The sequence below is a fragment of the Phyllostomus discolor genome, chromosome 5, assembly GCF_004126475.2.
Source record: "Phyllostomus discolor isolate MPI-MPIP mPhyDis1 chromosome 5, mPhyDis1.pri.v3, whole genome shotgun sequence".
Taxonomy (NCBI): domain Eukaryota; kingdom Metazoa; phylum Chordata; class Mammalia; order Chiroptera; family Phyllostomidae; genus Phyllostomus; species Phyllostomus discolor.
The window spans coordinates 57,920,770-57,946,379 of record NC_040907.2 but is presented as its reverse complement, the minus strand read 5'-3'; the positions used below and the strand labels follow the sequence as shown (position 1 = coordinate 57,946,379).

Below are 25,610 nucleotides of genomic sequence, written 5' to 3'. Positions count from 1 at the left end.
TTTCGATTTCTATTTCAGCCTAAGGGTTAATCTTTTTTTTCTTTTTGAAGGATAAAATACCTAAATTGAATACCTTGAATTTTTCCCTTTTATTTATCTCTAAAAAGTAAAATAAGAGACAGAAAGGGGGAAATGTAGTGAAAATGGAGAAACAAAGTTACATTGATTCACAGGTGTCAATTTTAATAAAATATTTAGTAGAGAAATTTTCAGTGTTCAAGGTATATTTGAAAATACACTTTTCTGTATGCTTATTTTATCTTTTATTTTAATATATCAGCACTTTAAAATTAATTTGTGGTCATCTTTTTCCATAGGTATTACCTTATGTGGAAAATCTTGGGAAACAGGAAAAAATTTGTAACAAAATGTCAGGTTTTCGAAATCATTGTCCACATTTGGATTCAGTTGGTGAAATAACAAAAGAAGATTTAATACAAAAATCTCATGTAAGAAAATAATAGGTTTTCTTCCCTTCCTTAAAACTCATATTCATTTTTATCCTGAATATGTATTTTTTAAATAAATTACTATAGTATTCTGTGTTCAGGAGCCTAAATTGTTTGTATATGATATTATTAGTGACATTTCTGTGTTTGGCTGTGTCAAGATAATGACAGTATTGTCTGTGTGATGTTTGTTTCATAGAGTGCTTGTCAGGATTGTAAAGTCAGAGGACCAAATCTTTGGGCGTGCCTGGAGGTATGTATATATCTGTTTCTTTTCAAATGTTTGTTTTTTTAAATTTATATCTGAATAAGGAAAACTAGAAGGTTTTTTGACACAAAATATTTTATAAATGAACATTATTGACATTTGAAATGACAATGTCATTGAAATGACAAAAATTAAATTTCAAGTATTGGATTTTAACATACAGTGCTTTCATAGAGTTTTAGGTAAATCACTGAAATATTTCACACTTGTTTTTTATGAGAGGTGACATAACTTTTAAGCTTAGAAATATTCTTTTATTCTTCTGTGCCTAGTACCTTTTAGTTAAAATAACTATATAAAGTCAGATAAACATTAAGTTAAAAATGTGATCAAAACTTAGTTGTAAATATAATTGCAATGCTATTATTGTAATGTGACATGTTATAAAATATTTATTTTCCTTTTTTATAATTATTTACAGAATAGATGTTCATATGTTGGCTGTGGTGAATCACAAGTAGATCACAGCACCATACATTCTCAGGTATGTATATAGAAAAATTTCATGCAAGGTTTTATTTTTTTTTTTTAAATCTGAAGGAGAGGGAAAGCAAATACAATATTATTAATTGAAGTTGCAATTTGAAATTATGCCCTTTTTTATATAAGATGAATTAAAGCTTAGCTTTTATATTCTTTAAAACCTGGGGAAGGAAATTGCTAATATCAATATGAGAAAGAGATTGTAGTCAAGTGTAATGATTTAAGAATACCTCCTGATGTACACCTCCTGATAGATACAGAGGGGATGGCTGGACTATTAAGAGGAAGTGGGGACTGTAGTTAAGATTGGGTGCCTCGGTTTATGACACTGCCTGGCTAACATCAGATTTAAACTCATACTACCTTTTCTTGCACACCCTCATAATTGGAGTTCCCTTTCTACTTCACCCTAGTTTTTTGGTGCTCTTGTGTAATTCTGGTGTGCTTCTTTTATTGTGTTAGGTAGAGCTCTCATTCTAAACACTAAGTTTCTTGAGAATGAACCTTTTTTTTTTTCACATTGATGTCCACAGCATCAACTGTTCTTAATCAGGGTTTCTCAAATGAATTAATTAAACCTGAATACCCCAATACATCATTGTACTTAATTAATTTACTTCTGTGCATCTAGAATGGTAGTGCAATGTACCATTCTTGGGAGCAGTGAGAAAATAGTTACTCAAATCATTTTACAAAGGGTATAATTCTGTTACAGAAATACAGTTGAGAAAGGCTAGGCTGTTATATATCTAAGATGACATATTCATCATTACTTGAGCTGTTTGGTGCTTTAACTCGTCTGAGATCCTCCTCCTACTGCTGCCCCTGTCACCTACTTCTGTGAAACCACAAAATTGGTCCCTGATGCTACAAAGCTTGGGGACCACTGCTTTAACTCATATTCTGTATATTCTGCTAGTCTGATCTTCTAGAATAGTTACTGTATTATTGTCAATTATTTTCTTGTATTATGCTTATTTGCTAACAGCAAAGCAGTCTTACACTGTTGTGTTTTATTTTTATGAATAGCAGTGAAAAATGACAATAGAATAACTTCTAAAGTAGGCTTAGATGTTGTTACTATTCACTATACTTTAGCAGTTTATCAAAAGAATATTTTTTAGTGTTTGAATTTAACTCTTCTCTTTTGAGTATATTGTTATTCATCAAAGATCAGCAGTTTATCTTCTATGCCCTTTTGAAATATTTTCAGTTATACCTAATTATGGTTCCTGTTCCTTGTTCCTGTGAAATTATATAGGAAACAAAGCATTATCTAACTGTGAACCTTACCACTCTTCGAGTATGGTGTTATGCTTGCAGCAAAGAAGTATTTTTGGATAGGAAATTAGGAACTCAGCCTTCATTGCCTCATGTGAGACCGCTTCATCAAACACAAGAAAACAGTGTTCAGGTAATCTAAATCCATTTAATAAAAATATTACATATTTTCAGAAAATAGTTTCAGAATTTGTCATGTAGCTTGAAATTTAAAAGAACTCTACCAAACCTGCATTTGGTCGATGTTTCTCTCTCACACTGATGTCTATGTCTGTGTCTGTTTGTCTCTTTCCTTCTCCCGCTCTACCTCTCTCTCTAAAAAATCAATATACGTATCCTCAGGTAAGTATTTAAAAAATAGGAAAAGGGAAATAAAAAAATTAGAATAGTTGGCTTCTAACTTAACTCTAGTCATCATTTGCTCTGTATGGTTTAATTAACATATGAGTTGTTTTTTTCTTCATATCTATTATTATATTTCTTTTTTAATTTTATTTTAATCATTGTTCAAATACAGTTTTCTCCCTTTTATTCCCAATCCAGCCCCCCTCCTATTATTATATTTCTTTTTTTTATTGTGAACTTATTTTATTTATTTATTTATTTATTTTTTAATCATTGTTCAAATACAGTTTTCTCCTTTTTACTCCCAATCCAGTCCCCCCTCCCACCCCTCCCCACTTCCCTCCCATTACCACCCTCCCCTTAGTTTATGCCCATGTGTCCTTTAAGTTTGTTCCTGTGAACCCTTCCCACTGACCCCTTAAATTCCTTCTACTCTCCCCTCTGGTCACCGTCAGCCTGTCCTCTATTTCAGTGTCTTTGGTTACATTTTATTTGTTTCTTTGTTTTGTTATTTAGGTTCCTGTTAAAGGTGAGATCATATGGTATTTGTCTTTCACTGCCTGGCTTGTTTCACTTAGCATAATGTTTTCCAGCTCCATCCACTCTGTTGCATAGGGTAGGAGCTCCTTCTTTCTTACTGCTGCATAGAATTCCATTGTGTAAATGTACCATAGTTTTTTGATCCATTCATTTACTGATGGGCATCTTGGTTGCTTCCAGCATCTAGCTATTGTAAATTGTGCTGCTATGAACATTGGGATGCATAGGTTCTTTTGAATTGGTGTTTTAGTATTCTTAGGATAGAGTCCCAGCAGTGGAATTGCAGGGTCAAAAGGCAGATCCATTTTTAGTTTTCTGAGGAAGTTCCCTACTGCCTTCCATAGTGGTTGTACCAGTCTGCAGTCCCACCAGCAGTGCACTAGGGATCCCTTTTCTCCACAACCTCTCCAACACTTGTTGTTTGTTGCTTTGTTTATGATGGCTATTCTGACTGGTGTGAAGTGGTATCTCATTGTGGTTTTAATTTGCATCTCTCTGATAGCTAGCGATATTGAACATCGTTTCATGTGTCTTTGGATTTTCTGTATGTCCTCCTTGGAGAAGTGTCTGTTCAAGTCCTTTGCCCACTTTTTAATTGGATTCCTTGTCTTCTTAGAGTGCAGTCTTGTAAGTTCTTTATATATTTTGGAGATTAAACCCTTGTCTGAGGTATCATTGGCAAATATGTTTTCCCATACAGTTGGTTCTCTTTTAATTTTGATACTGTTTTCTTTGGCTGTGCAGAAGATTTTAATTTTGATGAGGTCCCATTTATTTATTCTTTCCTTTATGTCCCTTGCTCTAGGGGACAAGTCAGTAAAAAAGTTTCTTCGTGAAATATCTGAGATTTTCCTACCTATGTTCTCCTCTAGGACTTTAATGGTGGCACGTTTTATATTTAAGTCTTTTATCCACCTTGAATTTATTTTTGTATAAGGTGTAAGTTGGTGCTCAAGTTTCATTTTTTTTGCACGTGGCTGTCCAGTTCTCCCAACACCATTTGTTGAAGAGGCTATTTTTACTCCATTTTATGTTGCTGCCTCCTTTGTCAAATATTAATTGACCATAGAGACTTGGGCTTATTTCTGGGCTCTCTGTTCTGTTCCATTTGTCTATGTGCCTGTTTTTATGCTAGTACCAGGCTGTTTTGATTACAGTGGCCTTGTAGTATAGTTTAGTGTCAGGTATTGTGATCCCTCCTACTTTACTCTTTTTTCTCAAAATTGCAGCAGCTATTCGGGGTTATTATTATATTTCTATACTTGTCCTTAATACTAACTCTCTCAGACTTTTCTGTTGTACCTTTGTATTACATTCTGATAGTAGACATGTGTAATAATAAGTTGCTTGCCTCACACATTATATAACTTAAGATGACTGGGTTTCAGACAAGGTACACTTGTTGCATTTCTAGTTTCACGGTTGAATGGTTCTAGTTAATAAATCACCACTGTTAGTTTCTCCCATCGATGCCTATTTATCCTTCAGAAATTTTTTTTTAGTGTCCTAATAGTTTGAAAATAAGTTTTCTTGAACACTCTTACATTATTTAAAAAATGTGGTAACTAAAAGCTTTATCACATAAGGAACTGATAACAGTTTTTGTAAGGGCAGTACTCAAAAGGTGGCTGAAAGAATAAATGCAGATAATTCAAAAAAAAGTAGAAATAAAAACACATTGAGAAAATAGTCACCACTCATTAAAGAAAAGTAAGTTAAAACAGCCATATGTTGGCATTTCTGCCAAAAGAGATCGCAAACTCTTAGTGAATGTTAAATCTGGTTGAATAAATGTACTGATATTTTCCTGATGACTTGTAAACAATTCTCTGGTGAGTTATATTTATAGTACACTAAAAACATGAATTTAATTTCATGAAACTTCCTAATGATTCATTGTTGAAGAAATTAGTAGAGAAAAAAGTTATTTGTACAGATTTTTTAGAGGTAAAGTTTGTACATTGTTTGGACTCAGTTTCATCAGATAATTAGTTATAAAATAACAGTATTGGAAACCATTCAAATCTCATTAAGATTTTTCAAATAGAAATTTTTTCCAAGGGTAAGATGTTAAATGATTTTTTAAAACCTCCTGCAATTCTCCATATTTACTTACAAGAAAATAGGAATATAGGGCTTATTCAAACGTTCAGTATGTATGGATGCCAGGAAAATAAAGTAGATGTATAAAGTTTTAGGTCAATGTAAGGGAATATGCATGCACTATAAAGGTGGAATAAAGCTCTAAGTTGCAGAGCCAGACAGAGCACATGTAAAGTGCATGCTGCTACTCAGCTTCCTTTTCCAACTAAATGTACTTTGATTTTCTGCCATTGTAAGAGAACTTGCAAAATCTGACTTTTATGTGAGCTTCCTGACTTTTAAAATTTTAGCTCAAAGTTTTGCTTGCTTTGTTCTTGTTATTGTTGTTGTTAAATGATGTAGGCTGCCATTGGACCAACAGGTCACCAGGTGCAACCTCTGACTTAAGCCAATTCTTGGGAATTAATATTGGAGTATTTTATCACTATTTAAAACAAATACATTATTTTATATACATACCAGGATACAAAATTAGTAACAAGCATCAATAACATCCAAAGCTAATGTAGCTATAGTGAAATAACACACTTACTGTATACTGACATCAGTGTATTTATGGGCCTCCTCCAAAGAATTATTCTAAAGAAATAAACGGGGAAATTTTTTTAAAAAACAACAACAGATTGTAGGAGTCTGTAGATAAGTTAGTGTGTTGTGATGGAAAAGCTTTAGTATTTTTTTCTGTAAAAAAATTTAGCAAAACATATGTGCACTTAGATCTTTTAGGCTGTCACGTGACCTTACTGATTTGGGTTGAATTGTGTTTAAATTCAGAAAAGTCACAAATGGCTTTGTGTTTCAAATACACGTTAGTAAAGGTAGAGTGACATGCGATTACCTAGTATAGATCCTTATTACTTTCACAAATGTTAATTTTATTCTAATTGATAACTTGACTTTTTACTTAAAATAACATCTTTTAGGATAACATCTCTTAATTTTTAGACTGTAGGCGTATATGAGATAAAATTAATTTTGTTTTAACCTAAGGACTTATTTAAGACTACTATCTTTTTTGTTATTAAGGATTTTAAAATACCAAGTAACACAACATTAAAAACTCCTCTGGTTGCTGTATTTGATGATCTGGACATAGAAGTGGAAGAAGAAGATGAACTTAAGGCAAGAGGTAAAATAATTTTCCTGTGTAACCTTGCTTTGTATGGTACTGCCTATTTCTTTAGTAAACTGTGTAATGTGAAAATTTCCAAATCTAGAGGTGAAAGGAACTCTACAGATGATAATTACAAAAAGAAAAAGAATTTTGATATTTGGCCTACTAAAATTATATTTGCAAAAAAAAGCAAACTGACACCTTTGAGTGATGCTTGGCTTCTCTGGCATCCCTTTACTGCAGCCCACAGTTTTCAGTATAAACTATCTGTATGTAATTTGGTGCAAATTTCCAGTTTTGTAATTGATGTAGAAAATTTTAATTCTTTAAGTGTATATTTAAATGATTATCTGAAAGTTAACACTTTAGCTAAAGTCTGATCTGAGTTGTTCAAGTTGTTATTTTGTATTTCCATAATGTATTTTGTATTTTCTTAACATAATTTGGAATCTATAATAACTAACATACATAGTTACATATTCATTAAACACATAAAATTGAGTCATTGTATTGCTGAATGATGATATAATTTATATTTTGTCTTAATAGGTCTAACAGGTTTGAAAAATATTGGCAACACTTGTTATATGAATGCAGCTTTACAGGCTCTTTCTAATTGGTAAGTAAAAAATTAATTTTGTTTTGGTTGTATAGCCTCTTAAAGTTACTCTGAGCAGAAGACCATGCTGCCGTAATGTAACACAGGACCCCCAAATGGGGGAGCTGCTTAAGTGTTTGTGATGTTCCGAAAAATCCGTCTGGTGGACTTGCTGATGTGGATATACTGTTTATTACTCACAGTATAGGGGAGTGTACCAATGGTAATGGGTTGGTGCAAGAGAGAACATACCTCCTCCAGTTTGAGATTTTTATATTTTTTTATTATTTATTTATTTATTTATTTTTGGTTTCCACATGCAGCTTTTATTGAAATGTGGTCTTGAGGTTTACAGTTAGGGTAGGGTTGGCAGAGCTTAAATCCTATTACACTACCTTGTTGTATCTTGCCTTTATTTTTAACTTAAATATTAATCCAATGTTATAATGTTAACTTACTAAGAATAGAAATAAAGCATTTTAATTTTGGAAAATAGGGCTAAAGATCAGATATGGGTATATAATTTCTTAAAAGTAGATTATTGCATAAAATAAAGATATTAGTATAACTGGTAATTTTTTTACATATACAATTTTGAATGAATTTAGTAGAAAAAAATGAGACCAGGATTGACTCTTTCTTTCTCATAGAGCTCCTGTAAGTTCTCATAGGGCACTTGCTTTTGCAGAAAGTCTGGGAATGTATACATTTCTTTTTTTTTTAATATATTTTATTGATTATGCTATTACAGTTGTCCCATTTCCCCCCTTCACTCCCCTCCACCCTGTACACCCTCTCCCATCCACATTCCCCCCCCCCCCTTTAGTTCATGTCCATGTGTCATACTTACGAGTTCTTTAGCTTCTACATTTCCCGTACTATTCTTGCCCTCCCCTTATCTATTTTCAACCTACATTCTATGCTACTTATTCTCTATACCTTTTCCCCCTCTCTCTTCCTCCCACTCCCCTGTTGCTAACCCTCCATGTGACCTCCATTTCTGTGGTTCTGTTGCTGTTCTAGTTGTTTGCTTAGTTTCTTTTGGTTTTGCTTTAGGTGTGATTATTAATAATTGTGAGTTTGCTGTCATTTTACTATACATGTTTTTTCTTTACCTTCTTTTCTTAGATAAGTCCCTTTAGCATTTCGTAAAATAAGGACTTGGTGATGATGAACTCCTTTAACTTGACCTTATCTGAGAAGCACTTTATCTGGCCTTCCAATCTAAATGAGAGATTTGCTGGATAGAGCAATCTGGGATGTAGGTCCTTGTCTTTCATGACTTGGAATATTTCTTTCCAGCCCCTTCTTGCCTGTAAGGTCTCTTTGGAGAAATCAGCTGACAGTCTGATGGGAACTCTTTTGTAGGTGACTGTCCCCTTATCTCTTGCTGCTTCTGGGATTCTCTCCTTCGTTTTTACCTTGGCTAATGTAATTATGATGTGCCTTGGTGTGTTTCTTCTTGGGTCCAACTTCTTTGGGGCTCTCTGAGCTTCCTGGATTTCTTGGAAGACTATTTCTTTTGCCAGAATGGGGAAGTTCTCCTTTATTATTTGTTCAAATATGTGCTCAATTTGTTGTGCTTTTCCCATTCCCCTTCTGGTACTCCTATAATTCGGATGTTGGAACGTTTAAAGGTGTCCTGGATGCTCTTAAGCTTCTCCTCATTTGTTTGAATTCTTATTTCATCATGCTTTCCTACTTGGTTGATTTTATCTTCCTTCTGGTCCACTGTATTGTTTTGAGACCCAGTTTCCTTCCCTTCACTATTGGCTCTCCTCCATGTATATTCCTTCATCTCTTTTATGGTATCCTGCATCTTTTCATCTAATTTGCTCCCAAAATCAATCAATTCTGTGAGCTTTCTGATCACCAGTGTTTTGAACTGTGCATCTGATAGGTTAGCTATTTCTTGGTCGTTCAGAAGGATGAGTTCTGGGGCACTGATTTGTTCTTCTATTTGAGCCATCACTCTTTTTTTTTTTTTTTTTTTGGGTCTGGTTGCTCCTGTTATGGTGAGGGGCAGAGCCTTAGGTGTTCACCAGGGCTGGGCACCCCAGTCGCTAGATTGTGACGTTATATGTGGGGGCGGGGGTGGGAGGGAACAATGGTGGTAGTTCTATTCTCCTGGGCTCAGACCCTGCTCTGGGATCCTGGGCTGCGAGCTCTGCCCTGGTCCACAATCGCCGCCTCACTGGGTTTGCCAGCCGCAGCTTGAGTACTCAGGGCCCACCGCTGCGTTCTTGCTCGCCCAATGGCTTTTGCGCCAATTTCGCGCCAAGTTTTCCCCAACTTCTGCGCTCTGCCGACCCGCGCCTGCCCGGCTTGTCCTCTCCTACCAGTCTGGATATACGGGTCTACTTCAACTTCTTGGCTGTCCGACTTCCATTCAGATAAATCCTCTGTCAGTTCTGAGTGTTATCTGGCTGTAAATTGTTGTTGTTCTAATCTTGGTTGTGCGAGGAGGTACGGTGCGTCCACCTATTCCTCCATCTTGCTGGAAGTCCGGAATCCAGTTTGAGATTTGTTATTAGGTCCCAGACAAAGGAGGCACATGTCTTACATGCGACTCTAAACTAAATTTCCTTAGAGTGTATGTGCAGAAAGAAAAGCTCTAAAAGCAGTCACATAGGATAAGAAGCTGCTCCCAAAAAGGAAATAAGGAGGGAGTTACAATTCATTCCCAAAACAATACACATTCCTTCTGGCTAGAGGCCTCTTGGCCAGCCCTTGTCACAAGTGGTGGGAGAGCCATGTATTGACCTCACACTCCACCCCAACATTGCTTTTCCACTTCACATTCTTTGTGTTAATTCTTCCAGGAAGGGGTCTGTGGGTTGAATATATTGGCACTTTGTATCCATATACCACAGATACAGTAAAGGCTACGCCCTAAGTCTAAAAGTGCAGTACAGAAACCAAAGAGACTCAGGAAGAGAGAATGCCACCAATGGTTTGTAGCAGTCAGTACTGTAATATTCTTGCATGGGGTTGCTGTCATTCACCCTGTGAACTGCACAATTTCATTTGTAGTCCTGTTTTTGTTTTCAACATATATGGGTACAGGCTGTCGTACTTCTACCTGTAGTGCTGACAGCCACCCACATCCTCCCAAACTGCATACATGAGCTATGGTTTGATGTGGTTAGCCTTTTCTCTCATGAGGGAAAACACCTTCTCACACGTCTTTTTGAAGAGGGGGTCAGAAGCCTTCCACCCTTATAGTCAGTCCCAGCATTTCTGGTTCACAGGGCGTATCCACCATGGCAGGCCAGTAGAGGCCTGGGTGGGGAACTCTATGCAGACCCAACAGTCTGAGTGGTTGTTCAGAGCAGCCAGATTTACCAGCCACTGAGGGAAGGTGTTCTTTATGCAGAATGCAACCAGACAACCCCCAGAATTTGACAGAGAAAGCAGGTCAACAAGGCCAAAGTATACATTCGTGAAAACAGAAAGAATACAAAGGTTAATGGGCACAGCAAATCATAAACCAGTTCTTGAGTCTGCAAGAGTGCCAAATGAGAAGACTTCCAAATGCAAAACTTTTGTTGGAATGAAATTAAGCAGTGACAGTCTGTTGTATCCTCTATATCTATAGGTTAAATGTCTGGTGATATCATCAGGTGCTCAGGTAAATCTGTATGATTGATACTGCATCAGCAGTTCTCAATAATTCCAAATCAAAGGATGAAAGAAAAATGAAATGTTAGTTTGAAAGAAAACTGGAAAAATTCAGGATACAGTTTAGTTCATAGGTGAGAAACAAAATTTTATAGAGAATTCACTGAATTAGAGTCTATTTTCCATAATTGTGTACAATAGATTTTATTAAAACATAATTTCCTCCTCTAAAGTCACTCTCATTTTTTATCAAAGAGCGAATTAATTTACTGTATTAAGTCCAGTTTCAAATTGGCCTGATTATTTACATAAACACTATTGATCATATAAAGCTTTCTTCATTCTACTTGGCTGGAATGTTACAGGGAATTCCTAGACTGAGCTTTCACTAGCCTCTCAGGGCTGGGAATCCAAACCACATAGTTGCCTTCAGGCTTTGCCTGCAGTAGGTACCTGCAGATTTGGATGAGTTTCTCAAGTTCTTGACCTCTCCAAAATGTTTTGAGGTTCTTCCCTGCCATCTTTCAGGAAAGTAATCTTCAATTCTTACTTGGAAAAATTACCATGGACCATGTGATCAAGTAAGGTTCCAGGCCATTTCCCCAAGGTGTGTTTATTGGCATTAAAGTCAATCTTTATTCTTTATGGCTGATGGCATCCAGAGTCCAGACAAGACTCCTTTGTCATGACATTCCACACTTAGTTGATAAAAATCACAATTGGAAACTGGGTTTATTTACCATATTATGATAGAATCAGATTCCTATTGGATTTATGCAAGTAAACATATTGCTATGAAAAGAATAATAATCATTCATGAAGAGCTTCCAAATTCCAGAGGGCTCAGGTAGGGAGAAAAATATAAATGCCTCAAAATTCAACACTGGCTTAAGAAGTATACTTTGCCAAATGGCTTTAAGAAACAAAGTTTTCTTATGTCTGAAAAACAAAAGATTAAAAATTAGCAATATTTTTTCACAAAAAGCTTATAAAAGCCACAATTATCTTTAGTTTATTACAGCCCATAATTAATTTCTGTTTACCCTGATCATCTGCAAGCACCTCTATAAACCCAGTCAATTCACAGAGCTCTAGCAATGTACACTTAGTTCAAAGACATGATCCAAAAATCCATTCTCAGAAATATGCAATCCCAAACAAGTCAGAGTGTTTTCCATGAACCATCCCAAGACATAATATATATTTTTGCAAATGTATTAGAGCAAAAACAGTGACTGTATAAATGACAAAACTTAAAATGATATGAGTACAGAGTTCGGTATAATGCAGTTGATGAAGGAAGTTGCTTGCCTGAAACATTTAAGATAACTAAAATTACAAATTGAAAGTATATTAGAACTCATATAATCTCTAGAACATCTACTTTAATAGTAAAAATAGATGTATACAAACAGTACATATTACTTCTTTATTTTACAAAGCTTCCCATGTGCTTTAAGCGTATTCAATAGGCCTAACTAGTTCAAAACTTCTTTTTTATAAAGGACGGAGAAAAATCCTTGAGGTATTCCAGTGGCCACTTTGGAATAATCTACAGTCATTTCTCAATTAAAGTCTTTTAAAATCTGAACTTCGGGAAGGCTGTCAAACAAACTTAACCAAAAGATTATAATTGAAACTTTGTAAAACAATACATTCTTTATGGTAATAACTTTAAAAGAGAGTAATTAAACTTAAAACTTGTTTTCACATTACATAATTTTTGCAGATCACAGGATCCTGCTTAATTTATGTGTTTACTTTTTTTAGGCCAGTAAAATATTATACCCTAATTGTGCCATCCAGAGGCAGAAAACACACCACATGTAATACAAACACAAACACATATCACGAAGATCATACAGATGCAGACCGAACACAAAGTCTATACACATAATTTGACTAATTAATTTGGGTTGAGAAAGCAAATGATGTTCTCATTTGCTTGTCTTTTGCTTCTTCCTCTACACAATCCTTCTGCAACTTTCTTAGTTCCTTTTAACTCATCCAGAAATTAGAACAACCTACTTTAATTCTATTTCTTTCAAAATGTATTGCCATAATTTACATCTTTTGTTACTAAAGCCATATGTATATTTTCCAACTTAAATGTAATTAGCATTCTTTAGATTGACAAATTCATGAATACATTTCATAAATCTTACTCCGTTTACTAAGACCTTTAGCAAAACAATTCTAATTAGTCTAAAATGCAACCTAAGCCTCTCCTTTTCAAAACAAACAAGACAAAATCTAAAGCAAAGGTAAAATTTCAAGAATGGGTTAGGACTAGACTTAGAATCCTTATTTTTTTCTTTAATTTAAGCTCACCCTCTAACTGCTGTAGTTTTTCTTCAGCTGCCTCTTCCTTTTTCCCCATGCAGGTCCTCTGCAAGGCCTGCAGGAACATCGGTGGCAGCCCCAATACTGGTGCACCACCCCAGGATTACCCCCTTTATTTCTAGGATTATATATACCCAGCCTCCCCCACTGGACATGTTATCACATGCAGTCTACTCTGTGGGGGCATTTTCCAGAATATCCTGTTCATGACACCAATTGTAACTCAGGAGCCCCAAACCCAGGAGTTGCTTAAGTGTTCGTGTACTCTGAAAAAACCCATCTGGTTGACTAGCAGATGTGGACATGCTGTTTATTATTCATATTACAGGGGAGGGCACTGAGGGAGGTTGGTGTGAGAGAGAACACACTTCTAGTCTGGGACGAAATGCCTTCGTCCCAGAAGAAGGCATTTGTCCTACACAAGACTGTAAACTACATTACCTTAGTGTGTATGTGCAGAAAGAAAAGCTCACAAAGCCCTTACAGGACAGGAAGCCACTCCCAAAAGGAGATAAGGAAGGAGTTCTAATCCATTCCCAAAACTACACACGTGCCTTTTGGGCAGGGGCCCCTTTTTCACAGGTGGTGGGTAAGCCATGTATTGACTCCACATGTAGTATGATAAAAAAAAGAGTGAGAGGGGAAAATAAATACATATTAATAGTAATATGGGACAGAGTTAACAATTCTATTCAGTTCCCCTAGCCAACAGAATTCTATAAATCTCTCTGTACTTCTTCCCTTATCCTGTCTCAACAAATAGGTTTTTTTCTTCCCATTTTCTGAAATGTCCCCATTTAGAAAATTGTGTGGAATAACTACAACTAAATATATTAATACTTCTGAGAAGTTACTTCCTCTTTCTTGTGGAGTAACTCGCAAGATAGTGTAGGTAAGAAATGGTTAGATGGAATGTTCTGTATCTGTCTGTTAGGGCCATCCGGTCTAACATGTAGCTTAGGTCCAGTGTTTCCTTATTGGTTTTTCTGATTAAATGATGAGTCTGTTGTTGCAAATGGAGTATTGAAGTCCTTTACTGTTACTCTGTTGCTATCTATTTTTCCCTTCAGATCTGCTAATATTTGTTTTATATATTTAGGTGCTCCTTTGTTCGTTAGGTACATATTTACAAATGTCATTCTCTTGATTAATTTACCTCTTTATCATTATATAGTGACCTTCTTTATCTCTTGTTACAGTTTTAGAGTTAAAGTCTATTTTTTCTAATAGAAGTATACCTACCTTTGTTTTCTTTTGGTTCCACTTGCATGGAATATCTTTTTATGGTAGCTAATTTATTGCATGCCAGGATTTGGTTCTTTTGCTCAGTTCGTTTCCTATAACTGAATAGATTCATGGACGTTTCTTCAAGTTATTCAAGCTCCTTGTGTTATAAATTGCTAACTTGAGCCACTGGATATATAGCAGAACCACTTATTGGGATATAGAAGCTTGGAGGAAGCAGATTCACTAGAAAGTTAAATTTTGATCACTTCTTGGCCTTCGGCTAAGATCAATTGTAGTATCTGTTCTTACCAGAAAGTTAAATTTTGAGCATGTTAAATTTGAGATACCCAAGACAGCCACGTATTGGGGCATTTGATATAAATCTGGAATTAAGGTGAAATGTTTGACTTTTGTAAATTTGACTGGCATTGGCATAAATGTGAAAATTTAATATCGCCTAGGGAAAAGTGTATGTAGGGAAGAGAGGAAAAGTTACAGAATGAAGTCCTGAGGACCTCTGGTATTTAGATGCCTGGTAAGAGCAGGAAGAACAATAAAGAGTTGTCAATACAGAGCTGACAACAATAAAGAGTTGTCAGAGAGGTAAAGAAGAAAAGTACATTACATTGGTCAAGAGAGGGTTGCTCAAGAATGAGGGGTTAAATCACTTGTGATAGTATTAACTGGATCTCACCACATTGAGGACATGAGCAAAACTGTAACAGATAGAGGACTCTATGTGCTGTCAGTTCATTGAATGATGAGAAGACAGTGTTAAGCTTGATTACATTCTAATACATTTCATTTCTTTTTTTTAATTAGCCCACCTTTGACACAGTTTTTTCTTGATTGTGGAGGACTAGTTCGAACAGACAAGAAACCAGCCATTTGTAAAAGTTATCTTAAACTGATGACGGAACTGTGGCATAAAAGCAGGTATCTACTTAATATATTTGTTTAGTGTTTTTAAAGTGAATATCATAAGTATTAAAAGGATGCAGGTGCATTTGTGGACCTGAAAAATGTAGGAGAGACAGATTTGAGAGCAAGTTCACTTTGGGGCATGTTGTATTTGAAACTGAACACCCAAATGAATCATCTGGACCGCAGGTATAATGTTGAACTGCTGAAGCTCCTGTTACTGAAACTTTTGAGTTTTGATACAGGAGAGAGCATTCTCACAACGCTAAAATCAGACCATAGATACCTGTACAAATTTTCATTTTTCTGCTTATGTTTATTTTCTCTAAAGTATAACATTAGAAGAATAATTGTTTGCTGTGATGTTTTACCTAATATTCTTTTAAAGCTCTTCAGAAAATTGCTTTTACCATTCGTCCTTTTTAATGCTTCCAAAGAACTACCCAGCTTTACCCCTAAGAAAATAATCATCAAAGCCATCCTTTTAAAATTGTTTTTAAAAATTGCTTTTATGTGAGACTTTTGAGATCTTAATGATTTCTAATGTAAAAATTTCAATAGTTTTTCAAGTTTTAACATTCTTATGCTCATAAGTGCCTCAGTTTTCTTTGTGATGTTTGACTTCCTACTTAGTATTAAAAAATACTAAGACTAGTTTTAAGTTAAAAATTTGTTGCTACTGTCATTTTGGTAGTTCTGGGAGAAAAAAGAAAGGTTTTAATGAGTTCTTTTGTGATGTGAAGGTAAATGTTACTCAGATCACTAACATGAAAGAGCCGAATCCTTGATTGTAATTTGTTCCTGTTGGATATTATCCAGTGCTGCCATAGGCTCTCTAAATTCCTTTCTGCATTAAGCTTCTTTGCCCTGAACTCAACTTTAAACTTAATATTCCTGGAAGTTTACTAAATTTCAGAAGTGTCATAGCACAGACTTCTAAATAATTAAATCTCATATGTTAGTTTACTTTTTGTTTTTGTTTCCAGGGTATTTGATGTCTGGTTTTAACATTTTGTTTAGATAGTATATTAGGTATACTTACCTTAATTATCCAAGAAAGTTTAAGTAACTAAAATTTTATTTTAAGTAATTGTTTTTGAAACATATAGTGGAATATGATCATTTTATTAGGGAAGAGAACAATAAAATACAACCTAAATATTAGTAATAAGCTGTACTGACAAGCCTTTGAAACATAATACTGGGCAATTTTGAATGATTTTTTTTAAACAGTAACACTTTTCAATTTAATACCTTTAATTCTTGATTGCTAAGTTCTAAAATAAACTAAAAATCACAAATTTCTCATTAAAAATGTTTTTTTTTTTTCCTTAGGCCAGGATCCGTTGTGCCTACTAATCTGTTTCAAGGAATTAAAACTGTAAATCCAACATTTCGGGGGTATTCTCAGCAGGTTAGTCTTCACTGCTTTTTATTTGTAATATTAATTTTTAATAAATTTGTTAAATGCTATTATGCATTATGCTATTATGTAGTCATTTGTATTTCTTCCTATATATTTGTACATTTGTTTATTATTTTTCTCCTTGTGTTTTTATTCACCAGGAATCATCTTTTATCTTATTTTTGCTTAGATTTTCCCCCCTTATTATAATCTTACATTTTTTTAGAAACTAATTTTGGCATAGATAAATATATCAATACATTTCTTGTAGTACTTTAAGCTTTGAAAGGTTCTATCACCAGAGATAAATTTTCACCTATATTTTCTATATTTTATGCTTACATTTTAAAAAAATTTAATTCTTTACTACATGGTATTTATTTCATATTACAATATAATCCAAATTTTATTTTTCACAAACAATATCGTACTACAGATTGCATCATACTACAAATTTAAGACTTTTTAAATATGATTTAAAATATTTCTCATTGATTTTTGTGCTTACATTAATATATAAAATAGGGTCTATTTCTGGGCTTTCTAATCCATTTGGTTGTGTTTTTTTATATTAGTACCATTGGTAGTCTTAATTATTATAGCTTTATATAATATCTTTTTAATATTCAAACCTGGCCCTAACATACTTTTGTTTTCTCAAAACAATACCTATTCCCTGTTAATTTTTTTTGGTGCAGATTCCTGGAACACCAGACACTGTAATTTTATAGATGTGAATTGAGGCCTACAAATTTATATTTAAGCATTTCAGGTAGATTAAGGATTTCTGTTTGAGATATAGTATAAGATTGAATAAAGCTTTAATTTTAAGCTAAACTTATAAAATATTGGATTTAGGACATTTCTTTGAATTGTCACATGAAGCAAAGCTATGTTTTTTTTTATACCTTCCTCCTCCACTTTTTAAAAATAGCACTGTTAAAGTTGATCTCTGGATCAGCTTTGGTTTTATAATTATTTTTGTTTTATTTAGATAACTTTTTAGAATTTAGTGTTTCCCATCCCTCCAATGCCTTATGTTCTACAAAGTTGTATTTCCTTGGTCTAATGCTACACATTTAGTTGATATCAGTTGGTAACCACATTCTGTACATTTTTCCTTAAGTTTCTACATACCAACATTTTTAATGAATCAGTAATACCTACTTTGCTTTTATATTAGGATGCTCAAGAATTTCTTCGATGTTTAATGGATCTGCTTCATGAAGAATTGAAAGAACAGGTCATGGAAGTAGAAGAAGATCCTCAAACGATAACGACTGAGGAGACCATGGAAGAAGACAAGAGCCAGTCAGATGCAGATTTTCAGTCCTGTGAATCTTGTAGCAGCAGTGATAAAGCAGAAAATGACAATGTCTCTAGAGGCTTTTCTGAAGATAATAATGAAACAACCATGTTAATTCAGGATGATGAAAACAATTCAGAAATGTCAAAAGATTGGCAAAATGAGAAGATGTGTAATAAGATTAATAAAGTAAATTCTGAAGAATTAGATAAAGATAGAGACTCTGTGTCTGAAACAGTTGACTTGAACAACCAAGAAACTGTCAAAGTGCAAATACACAGCAGAGCTTCAGGTGACAATTTTAATAATTTGAAAATGGTACTGTTTCATTGGTCTAGAATGAGTGTAAAATATCATTATACATTTATATTTAAGATTATATTTGTAATTTCACCATTTTCAGATATTTTGAGGGAAAATTAGCATGGCATGTGACAAATCAAAACACATTTCTAATTTGTATGCTAATGTTCACAGCTTATATTTAGCATAATAAAAATGAAATAGTGATTAATAATTTTAGCTTAATGTTTTAGGTGTAGTATATGATGTTATAGTTCAACCACACTAATTTGAAGAAAGGAGGAATTAAATAGTCATGCTTGGGCTTTCTAAGTAGTCAAGTTTAACAATATATGCATGAGAATGTTAAGTTAATGTCATTTTAAGCAGATTCTGTTAAGATCCTGGGAAAAAGCAAAGTAATCCGATTATAGTTTTTTTGTAAACTTGTACGATACTAGATTTAGATTGCTGTCATCAGAGTCACATCAGCTACAAAATGTTTGGTGTATGCTTTAGGGTCAGAGTTTAATTATAATGAACCTTATTATGATATATTCTCATACTAGTCAGTGTTCCTTTGAGAAAGAGCAGGAGGTCCAATGAAAGATGTTGAGCTAGATTGCTTTGTAGTTCACATTTACTTCTTCAAGAGTTAAGTTATCTTGGCTTAATGTGGTATTTTTCCTCCAAAACATAACATTAAGTCATGTGAGGTTTAAATTTCTGATCTTTAAGTAAGTGGCAAACAAGTTATTGAAATAATTATTATCTTCTATAAATACTGAAGAATGAGAACTGCTAAACAGTTTATTTAGGTATTTGAATTAACCCAAATTTCTTCTCAAAGAAAAGGATATGTCCTTAAACAGAAGAATACTAGTGGTTCACCTAGGTACAGTGCATAAATGCCTTCTAGTCAGGAAAATGTGTTAGGCTCCTTAATTATACTGCCCTTATGTTCAGAAGCTGAGTTGTTTTTAGAAGGTACATAAGTTAATGAAATACCAGCATTGTAAGACAGTTTAGACAGCTGTCTAGCCCTTCCTTGTAAAAAGCCTGGTTAAGGAACATACTTGCTCTTTACTGCTCCCTTAACTTAATAATGACCTAGAACAGAAATCTGAGCTTTTGCATTTTTAAAGACCTGATTTAAAAAAAAAAATGTGACAAAGACCTTATATGATGGGTTACCCAAAAAAAAGATTGGAATTATCTTCTGCAGAGCGAACCCTTTGTAGTATAGGCTCCCCTGGCTTGTGACTGTTCTAGAAACCCATCTGTATCAGTGTACCCTCTGGTGGTATTGTGAGAGGCTACGTTCAGCTTCAGTGAATTTTTTTGAAGATGCTTTCAATGCATTTGCCCATTTTGTGATGGGTTATATGCTAGCACATCTGCCCACACTGTGCTGGATGCTTAGCAGTTTTTGACCAAAAATGGCATGACCTCCATGCCCCACTCTCCCTATTTACCTGATCTCACCCTGAGTGACTTTTTTTGTTTCCCCAGATGAAAAAAGTCTTCAAAGGGAAATGTTTTGTTGATGTGGAAGAGGTGAAACAAAAAAATGGCAGGAACAGTAAAAGGCATCAAAACTGAAAAGTTCAAAAACTTTTGAGCAGTGCAAAAAATGTCTCGATAGGTATATTGCGTCAAATGGCGAGTGCTTTGAAGGTGACTGAAGTTTAAGAATATAAGAATAAATACACATTTAAAAATAAATTTTGGGGGTTTCTTTGGGTCCCCCATCATATGGCAAACAAAACCTAAAATATTTGCTATCGGATCCTTTACAGGAAACATTTGCCAATCCCTTACCTAGATCATATTAACTTCATTCTCTTCAAAGGCTTGGAGTGAGTCTGCTTCCTTCTGTTCCCCTAAAATTATGCAGTCTACTTTTAGTCATGGTGGAGATAATAAGAAATGCCTATATGGAAGTAATTTATTTTGCTTATTTGGAAAAATCCCTGAAGTTATTCTGTTCCAGGGTCTCTTACAAACAATTCTCTTTTCTTTACTCAAATACTTATTGAGCATAGTCCCTTACTCTGGAATGCATGTTATGTACTGAGAATCCAATAGCAAACTTGAATCAAGATAGTGCTCGTGGAGATTATATTTTCTTGATTCATAATTTAATTCCAAAAAAAGTTCTTTCCTGACAAACAGGTCAATTTTCATTTAGCACAGTAAGAATAAAATAATTTGTTTATTTTATGCCTAAATTTCCTCTTTGATTTTGATTACTGTGTTAGTTTGGGAAGATAGTGTTTTTTCCCCCATAGTGTTTTAAAAGCTTTAAAAAAACTGCCCTAAATATCTTTTTAAAAAGTACTAAATTAGAACAAATATGAATCGCTTTGGCTTTATACTTCCACTGCTCACTTCTTGAATTGTCTACAACAGTAATGTGTTATAAACATGAATTGGTTTCTTAAAGGGAAAATCACCGTTACTTCCCTGAGTTCTTTGTCAAGTATTTCAACTGGCATTTATTAATGTAAATTGTGTTCATCATTGCAAATGAAGAAACCTTTAACATAATTAACATTATTTAACAGGTGGAATAAAATTACTATTTAAGGTAATAACGCACATTTTAAATATTACAGAATATATTACTGACGTCCATTTGAATGACCTGTCTACACCACAGATCCTTCCATCAAACGAAGGTGTTAATCCACGTTTATCAGCAAGCCCTCCCAAATCAGGCAATCTGTGGCCAGGCTTGGCTCCCACACAGAAAAAAGGTAGATGTTTCAGATGTTTCATTTAAAGTGTTAATTATGAAATAGTATTCAGTCCTTTAAAATCAACAGCATGATTGTACACAACCATGATTTAAAGTGTTTTTATTGTGTGTGGCACAAACTTATATGCAATAGAATTCACCTTGGTATAGAGTTCTGAGTTTGAACACAGGCATAGACTCTTATTACCACCCCCACAAACAGAATATAGAACAGTTCCAACATCCCAAAGAATTCCCTTATACTACACCTTGTAAACACATTATCCCCTGCCCCTTCTAAACATTAGTCCTGTTGCTTTCTCCTCTGTTCTTGTTCTGCCTTTTTCAGAATGTCACATAAGTGGAATCAGATAGTATGCAGTCTTTTGAAACAGGCTTCTTTCACTTAGTATAATGCAGTTGAGATAATAGTCATATTGCATGTGTGCATAGTTCTTTTTTATTACTAGTATTTTTTGTATGACTGTACTACTGTTTATTCATTCATGAAGGACATTTGATTGTTTCCTCTTTTTGGTAACTATGCATAATGCTGCTATAAACATTGGTGTAGAGGTTTCTGTGTGAACATAGTTTTCATTTGTTTAAACACGTAGAAGTGGGATTATTGGGTTTTATGTTAGGTGTTTTTTTTTTTTTTTTTTTTAAATATTTTATTTATTTATTTTTAGGGAGGGGAGGGAGAGAGAGACACACACACACACACACATCAATGTGCGGTTGCTGGGGGTTATGGCCTGCAACCCAGGAATGTACCCTGGCTGGGAATCGAACCTGGGACACTTTGGTTCCCAGCCCGCGCTCAGTCCACTGAGCTACGCCAGCCAGGGCTGGGTTTTATGTTAGTTTTATGCTTAATGTCATATGAAACTTTTGTTGAGTGTATCATTTTACATCCCTACTAGCTATGAATGAGAGTTCCAGTATTATAAAATGTAAAACTATTAAACTCGTAGAAGAAAACATTGGAAAAAATTCTTAACCTTGTGATAGACAAAGAATTTTTAAAGACATCAAAAGCATGATTCATAGAAGAAAAAAATTTAAAACTTTCTCGGTAGAAGATACTATTAAGATGGGGAGAAAATATTTGCAAATCACTTAACTGACAAAGAACTTATATCTAGAATATAAAGAACTCTCAAACTTAATCACAGAATTATTTCTTCAAATATAGCTTTACTTGGAATCAAAAACAAACTAGTGAAAGCAAAACTGTTCTGATTAAAGTCAAGATCGGGGGGAACTGAACCCCTCCTGTTTCACTTGGTTTTTCTCTTTTTTTAAGCAATGTTCTTGAATGGTATTTTGACAGATTTCTTAAGCATAGTAAATTTTGCTATGAAATTTATTTGCTATGAAATTTTTAAGATTCAAGAGAAAATGGTAAAGGAACTACTTTGATTTTTAAAAATTTTTTAACACTTGTTTCTCAGTCCTAGCTCAATCTGCATCATCCCCAAAGAGAAAAAAAACAGCATAAGAAATACCGAAGTGTTATTTCAGACATATTTGATGGAACAATCATTAGTTCAGTGCAGTGTCTGACATGTGACAGGGTGAGTATGAAGGAATTATAATACACAGGAATTTCTGTCAAATGCTGATAAAAAAACTGACAAAATGGTCTGAAAAGTTTAACTCTTCATTAGTAGCAAGGAGCTACTGATGATTATACATGTGTTTCTTGTGTTGATATCAATAAAATTGATTCTAGGAGTAGAATTTGGTTTTTGGAAGTAATAGCAACATAGTCCTTCAAGGATGAGTTTTGACCCACCATTGGGTAGGCATGCATTAGCAGGAAGAATTAACTCCATTCTTCATCTCTGGTCACAAATACAAAGGTGATATGTTGCTCAGCAATAAGAATTGGTAACACACATCTTCCTTTAAGGCTGATGAAATTAATATGCTGAGAAACCGTTGCTGTTCGCAGGCACTAGGCTGTGATTGTATCTTCTATATTTGGTTGTACGGCTTGTAAATATTTTCCCATTCAAAGTTTGGGGCTCAGATAATAAAGGTAGTGTCAAACGCATACACAAGAGCATACATTAAAATTATCATGAGTTTCTCACTGATACTTCTAAATCCCTGGGTTTCTTTGAACTTAAGAGTGGTTTTACTTCAGTGCAGGAATGAATATAATTACGGAAATTAAAATGACATCTCTCAAAAAAAGAAAAAACAAAAGTAAGTTTTTGATTATTGTGTTAAAATCTTAAGTCAAACCTAAGGGCTTTAAATAAGGTCATTTTATGTATGCTAATTTGGTACCCAATACTTAAATGAACTTATCCTGAAATGTCTTCAGCTGTTTTAAAATTACATGCTAAGTATTACAACTGTTTTAAAAACAATATTTAAAAACTATCATGAGAGGTAATTTGCAAAAGTAAATAAGTGCAGCAGTGCTTGAGAGTTTGGACCTCAAGCTACAGTGGCTGGATATGAGGTATTTCTCTGTGCCGCAGTATCCTGGACTAATGGGATGTTAGTAGTTAATGTCATAAGGTTTACACAAAGATTAAGTTTAGAGGAAGTTTTAGAGCAAGTGTTTTGCTGTTACTACCATAAAGCGGTTTTATGTTTATTATAACTTGATTTGATCTTTGCAGTCTAAAATCTATCCTCATAAATGTTTGTACTACACTATTTTCATCCCATTCTTAAAATACAAAACAATTTCAGGTGTCTGTAACCCTCGAGACATTTCAAGATCTATCCTTGCCAATTCCTGGCAAGGAAGACCTTGCTAAGCTGCATTCATCGAGTCATCCAACTTCCATAGTCAAAGCAGGATCATGTGGCGAGACATATGCTCCACAAGGGTGGATAGCTTTTTTCATGGAATATGTGAAGAGGTGTGTATGTATTCTTTTTTAAATCAATTGATTGTTAAAACTGCTGTTTCTGCTGTACTGGCAGAACACTTCCTTTTTTTTTTTCTATCAATAATGTTTCAGGTTTGTTGTCTCATGTGTCCCTAGCTGGTTTTGGGGTCCAATAGTAACCTTGCAAGATTGTCTTGCTGCCTTCTTCGCTAGAGATGAACTAAAAGGTAAGAAATATGAAACAGTTTTCATCTTTGGCTAAATTGTTGTGGTGATGTAAAGTACTAGTAGGACTAAATATAAAAGGCATTCATGAAAGCTAAGTTTTAAGGAGCTTAAGTAGCACTTGCCCATATTGCCACAGTATCTTCCGTGGCTATACACACACACAGATGTAAATGCTACAAGTCATATTCTGAAATAATTCATACAAATTCCTATAGTATACAACAAGGTACTTTGTGAGGTGTCTTAAAACTGTTCAGGGATTCAAAGAGGAGATAATTAAGCAATATAAAAAACTTATATATCTGGACTAGTCTGTGAAGTCCTCCATAACATTTAAGATCCTTCATTATTCTTACATGTCCAGCACTTTGCTTGGACATATAACAGGCAGTCAGTAAATTTTATTGAGTGAGTAAATGGGCCATTAAGGTTGAAAAGAGAGGGAGGTGAAGGGTGCTTCGGGCAAGGTAAACATTGTGAGCTGACTTCTGAGCAGAGACTAAAAAATGTGAGCCGTGTGTTACTATGCTGCAAGGTCAGCATGTGGCGAACTTGAACAAATTGCAGAGCCAAAAGAAAATGTCTTCGTTTTATTTTGAGAGGAATGACCAGATGTGTTCTATTTTCAGGTGACAATATGTACAGTTGTGAAAAATGCAAAAAGTAAGTGTCATTGACAATGCTTTCAATTGCATGTTTTTTATTTTAAATAGTTTTTTAATTTTTTTGGTTATTTGAATTGGGCATGTGGAGTTAAATTCTACTTTATTTAGAAAAACAGAGACTAGTGAACTTTGTCCTAATAAAAATAAAGAGGGTGGTTGTTTTGTAAAACAAATTTGAGGCAAATATTTAATAAATTTAATAGGCTTATCTAAGATCTGAAAGTGTGTTTTGAGATTTAAAATAAGTATGTAATTTTGCATAAAACATTTTCCAAGCACATTAAAAAAGATATAATGGGATGTATAACATACATTTTTCATTACACAGAAGTTTTGTTATCATAAATAAGAAGATGTTGTCTTCTGGATTACCATGTTAACAGGCTAGATTCAGAAAGTGAAAGTGGTTGTAAAGATACACAGTTTGAAATCCACATAAAATACAGAAAGCTTGTACCAATTTTGATATTACCTGATGTATGATGGCAGAATAGAACAACAGTTAAGAAAAGTATGATTTTGTTTCTTTATATCTACTAGTAGTCCTTTTTCTTGTTGTAATAAATTCAGGCTTTGAAGGCTTCTTGGTGGTAAATTAGAAAAGTAATTGGTAAATTGAAGGCAAGTAAGTTTGAGATAAAGTAAACTGGTAAATATCTTAAAATCCCTATAATAGGAAAAAAATAGCCTCCTAGTAAGACCTAGAATCTTTATAATATGAACTTCTGTGTGTTGGGAATAACCACAGGGAAGTGTTGATCTGCAGTTATTGGTCCTCTGCATGGCAAACAGGAATGGCATGTTTGGTCAATAAGGAGCAAAGGCTGCCTTGT

The 25,610-nt window shown here is 34.2% G+C and overlaps 1 protein-coding gene and 1 pseudogene across 1 annotated transcript in view; both read left to right on the top strand.

The window, feature by feature from the left end:
* The window catches only part of USP33 (ubiquitin specific peptidase 33), a 56,615-nt gene that overhangs the window by 14,404 nt on the left and 16,601 nt on the right, over nt 1-25,610 (top strand). The window contains 15 exon segments of the mRNA XM_036026311.1: nt 318-449; nt 649-702; nt 1,139-1,201; nt 2,462-2,614; nt 6,496-6,598; nt 7,133-7,202; nt 15,195-15,308; nt 16,629-16,707; nt 17,882-18,296; nt 20,905-21,045; nt 22,484-22,515; nt 22,517-22,606; nt 23,742-23,914; nt 24,041-24,111; nt 24,742-24,775. Of these exon segments, the coding sequence (XP_035882204.1) occupies nt 318-449; nt 649-702; nt 1,139-1,201; nt 2,462-2,614; nt 6,496-6,598; nt 7,133-7,202; nt 15,195-15,308; nt 16,629-16,707; nt 17,882-18,296; nt 20,905-21,045; nt 22,484-22,515; nt 22,517-22,606; nt 23,742-23,914; nt 24,041-24,111; nt 24,742-24,775 (1,724 nt within the window).
* LOC114498159 lies at nt 14,634-14,724 on the top strand (annotated as a pseudogene).